Raw genomic sequence first — 5,000 nt, 5'->3', positions numbered from 1 at the left:
ACACACACACACACACACAGGTATGCACAGCAGCACACAATTTTTTTTAAATATGAAAGATAAAAAGGATTCAAATGTAAGATTAATATTGTACATATAAAAAACACTATTTCACTCATACTTCTTCTTCTTTAGATCTTTCCTTGCAAGTGAAGAGTTAATTTCCCCCTTACGAGTCCAGCATTTAAATAGGGAATGCACCACAACACAACTACAACTTGCTTATAACCCTTCTGTTGTCTTAGCATTCTGCATACACCATTGGCTAGGGCTAAGCAATTTGGCCTAAAATCAAAATCTTGATTAGTTAAACATTTTACCTCAATTACGATTAATAAACGATTTATTTATTTTGCCCTCTTACAGTAGTTTACAGACAAGTTTTATATGCCGTCTAAAGGCATCTCTGGCGCAGCTTCTAATCATCGTCAATTTAGTGCAAATTAAGGCTCAAGAATGAGTCCATCAACCTACTTAACCAGAGATCAGATGTGGTTGCAAAGTTAGCAGAGCGGGGTCATGTGACACGTAGGGAAAGTAATTGAATAAACTGTTCCGGAAAAATGTGATCGATTATAGGTTCTGAATGTTGATTTTGGTTACTTTCGATTAATTGCCCAGCCCTACCATTCTCCCGTCGGGTCAAAAATCACCTGCCTTCACTAAATCTCTAAAATAAAGCAGCCACATTCAATTACAATCTTCAGTGTGGTGTTATTCATCTTAAATACATTAATTTAATGCATGTTACCCCAAAACAAACCCATAACTTTAAGAGAACAAAGACAATAAAACCTTTTTAGATCATGCGCTGGGCCTGCCAACTGTTTTTCTCTATACTTGAAATAGGATTCCATTCTCTAAGTGCACCTGCGCCATGAGCTTTAGTCCATGTGTTTAGATTGCTAAAATAGAGCCATATCTTCTACGCTTCAAATCGAAGTTTATAAAAAATGTATAATGTTATGACTCAGCCTGTTTTGTGTTTAGAACAATTTGAGGGTGAGTAAATGGTGAGGAAGCTTTTGCATATACAGTACTTTGCTACAAATCAAAGTTTTTTTGGTTCATGTCTTACAATGCTTTAACAAAGACATTTTTTTTCATTGGTGATTTTGTTTTGTACAAAACAAATTAATCAAAGAAAAGTTTTTTATTTGCTTAAAGAAAAGTGGGAGGCACTAATGCATTGGTTGTTCTCAGTGATCCTGAAGGTGGTGGCAACACTGCTGAAAAACTCAACGCCCAGTGCAGACCTGATGGAGGTGCGACGTCTCTTCCTCTCTGACATGATCAAACTTTTCAGCAACAGCCGTGAAAACAGACGGTGAGGGTCTCTTCCTTTCTCATCCCGTCACCCATGACAGCAATTAACCGCCTGACGAATAGATCAGAAAGTAGAGCAGGGGAAAAAAATGAGGTTCTCCCTTGTTGCTGCATTGATTGGGCACCACCTTGATGCTAAATAATCCTCTAGTTCTTAATGTGTTTTTTCAGAACAGATGTTTTGGTGACATATTTGAGTCTTACAGCTGTTGGTTTTCATTTTCTTCTCTGGAAAGTCGTATACAAGTCTGGCACTCAGTCAATCACCCAGTGTGTGCTGAAATCTCAATTGGCTGTTATTATTACATTTCATCATCTCCATCATTACATTCTACAGTGAGCCACTCAGAACTGAAGGGAAGAAGCTTTTTAGACTATGAAGTCATTACGTCTCCAAAGTGCTTTCCTAGAACATCTGTAAACAGTGGCTTGTAACTAGACCAGACATTTGTCTTCGCTATTAATGGAATAGTTCTTCTGAAATGAGAATTGCGCCATTATTTACTCATCCTCGTGCCAGGCTTTCTTTCTTCTGTGAAATGCTGAAGGAATTATGCACTGAGCACTGTTCTCTATGGAGTCACAGTGAATGGAGAATGAGGCTTTTAAGCTTTAGAAACACACCATAGAAGTGTCAAGAAAGGTTTTCAAATGACTTTTTCAAAAATTTCTGTGAAGAACAGATCCAAATTTAACTCGACTCATGGTAATCTTTTTCAATGAGTTTTTAATTCATTTCATTGAGTAGCCATGACTGCATGTCATGCAATTAAATCCTTATAACTGATGAATTCCAGCCTAGTGCTTTTCTTGAGTGATCCTGTTTAAGTCACTAATTGACATTGTTTTGAATCACTTTAATGGGAATACTGCACAAATATACTCTTTCCTTCTGTTTTCACATACTAGCCATCTTCGTTTTCTATGTTCTAAAAAGCTGACCCAAAGACCTTAATTGATTAATTAATATTTTTAGGGGTGGTAGTATCAATATGTTAGACTTAAGAATATCTAAGCAAGCGAGTGTGCTCCAAAACAAAGACAAAATTAGCATTTAGAACAGGGGTGCTCAAACTTTTTCTTATAACCAACCTTGATTGAGAGCTGTATTCTGATATATACACCAAACTGTATTACCTAAAATTTGCCATGGATAATTTCCTAATTTATTTGCTAATATTAAAAAAAATCTAGAAAATGTAGAAAACTAGAAAAAGATAAACAATCCCATTTATAACACAATGGAGTTCAATGTTGAATACAGTCGAGCTACTCCTGCCTTTGTCTTGATTTGCTTACCAATCGCTTGTGCATTGTCATCTATCTGTCAAGTGATAGTATTTACATTTTTCAAAATCAGATTTTTAAAATGTTTTAGACCTTTAAATAAAACATTTAATTTCAGTTGGCTTTTTGTAGCTTAGCAATAAAACAAACAAACAAAAGTTTACGTTAAATTAAAAATCACAATCTCTGTCAAAGGTATTCCCCAAACCACTTTCCCATTCCACCTTATTATCTCTTCTCCCTCTCCTTTCAGATGGGCGGTGGGCCAAATCAAAGGTTACCATTGGCCTGCAGGCCCTACTTTGGGCAGTTCTGATTAAGAAGATACAGAAAACAGTTCAAGGGCACACATCCAAATGGCAAAAAAGCTCTTTCTAGGTGCACTACCACACAAGAACATGAACCAAAAAACTCAAAGTAGGCACACCACAGCTGCAAAAAGTTTTCCCCACAGGTGATGTTTCGAGGATCAGACGTCTGAGCTCAGAACTTCACCTGTAGTGAGAACTTAAATATTGAGTTATTTCTGGTGCTGTGGTGTGTTTACTTGGAGTTTTTTTTTTTTTTTCATTTAGATGATAGTAACATTCAAAACATTCACTTCTGCAAATAAGGGTCACCTCATACATTAGCTTCTCATCAGATTCTCTGTTCAGTCAAATACTCTACAATCTGAAGCATCCAGACATACTGTAAAAGACAAGAAATATGAGTCTGAGCCTGACATCAATCACTTATAGCCCGTTGTCACTGAGTGGTACAGTACAGGTCGATACGGGTCACCTTTATCAGGCTTGCGTTTCCAATGGTGGGCGTGGTGTACAACAGAAAGTTTCAGTCAACATCATTCTCGCTCGAGGAAATGTCAAGGTAAAGCTGTCTAGGTTGTTCACATATCATATGAGAAGCACTTCTCACTAAACAGATGCTTTATATACATAAATACTTGTGTATAAATGTTTAATACTAACCTTTCTATGAACATAGTTTGATTATAACTACAGATCACTGACAATTCAAAATAGCCTACAGTAACGTCTGCAATTATATAAAATAATTAAATAAATGCAACATAAATGATACTGAAAGAATCATTTGCTCCTTTGTTTTTCTTGGGTTTTTCCTTTGTTTTTTGTTTTTTGCACGGCACTCTTACGTTTACCCATTTCTGAAAGGATCAGATATCAGAAGCACTTCAATATTCAAACGCACATTATTATCATCAGCTAAAGAAGTTCGCTATATACCCTTTCGAAAGGGTACCCAGAAAGTACTTTTTGGTACCTCTTGACTGTGGAAAAGGCCATAAAACCGCACCAATATGTAACAGTGGAAAAGGGCCATTATTTACATTTAGGTGAGATTTCATATAGGGTTTACTCTAACACATGTAAAAAAAAAAATAAAAAAAAAGTAAATGTGAAATTGACACATTGTTAATCTGAACTTTTCCATGGCTTTTTGTCTGTATAATGAAAGAAAGAACTCCAAACCCCTGAAGCATGCTGTTTTTATGTACACTAACCTCTGTATGGCAAGCCTCATGGGGAGAAATTCATTGCACATGCACAGTCAGTATACAGACACTAGGATTCCCACAACTTAAATTCATTCAAATGAAAGTCTGTTTTAAATGGTGAATGGAACAAAGTGTAGGATATAATATGAGATAAATGATTCAGAAATATGTAAATGTGCTAAATTGTGTGAATTTGTTTAGCTCAAAATGGCAATTTGTCCGCAAACTGAACATTTATATTTTGCTCACCAAGAAGAAAATCACCAAAAACTTGACGAGTCAGGATTTACTGTTGATAAATTCAATTTTGGTTTGTTCCTCACACAGACTGATTGTGATACTGCTGCAAAATCTGTACACTTGTATTAGATTCCTACTCCATTTTTACTCTGAAGTGGCCAATTCTATTGTGCAAAGATTTTCCTTTCATGTTCCACTGAAGAAAGCTGGTTGAGTAAATTATGACAATTTCCATTTCTGGGTGAACTAATCATAGCATAGCCGTAGCCTTTACTAGCCAGTAGGTATGAGTTTGAAATTAAATAATCCTTACCGCAATCTTCCAACCCGGAGTGTTTCAGCAAAAGGAACAAGAGTTATTCATTCTGCCTCAGCCAAAGATCCATTTATTATGCCACAATGCTCTGAGAATAAAAAAATTACGGTGGATAACACAAAGTGCTTCAGGTGTTATTCAAATAGCTGCCAGTCATTCTTAGTGTTACCTCTCAGATCTGCAGTTTAATGGAGGTTGGGGCTGAAATTGCTTTCTGTTACTTGTCGGTTTGTGAATTACCTTCCACCTTTGAGTGTTGTTTGAGGATGTTAGAAAATATGTTGCGGAGCAGAGAGTGGTTTTAACACGCCA

General features: G+C 36.3%; 1 protein-coding gene across 12 annotated transcripts in view; it reads left to right on the top strand.

Annotated features, from left to right (window-relative positions):
* nbeab (neurobeachin b) overlaps positions 1 to 5,000 on the top strand; it is a 770,985-nt gene that overhangs the window by 228,898 nt on the left and 537,087 nt on the right. For all 12 annotated transcript variants that reach the window (XR_012390920.1, XR_012390919.1, XM_073923810.1 and 9 more), the window contains exon 20: positions 1,204 to 1,327. Coding sequence is in view for 10 of the 12 variants with exons in the window: in XM_073923810.1 (XP_073779911.1) it covers positions 1,204 to 1,327 (124 nt within the window). In the remaining 2 variants the exon portion in view is untranslated. The remainder of the gene's footprint in view (positions 1 to 1,203; positions 1,328 to 5,000) is intronic.

This window comes from Danio rerio, chromosome 15 (genome assembly GCF_049306965.1).
Source record: "Danio rerio strain Tuebingen ecotype United States chromosome 15, GRCz12tu, whole genome shotgun sequence".
NCBI classification, from domain to species: Eukaryota; Metazoa; Chordata; class Actinopteri; order Cypriniformes; family Danionidae; genus Danio; species Danio rerio.
This window is presented reverse-complemented; position numbering and strand designations above follow the sequence as displayed.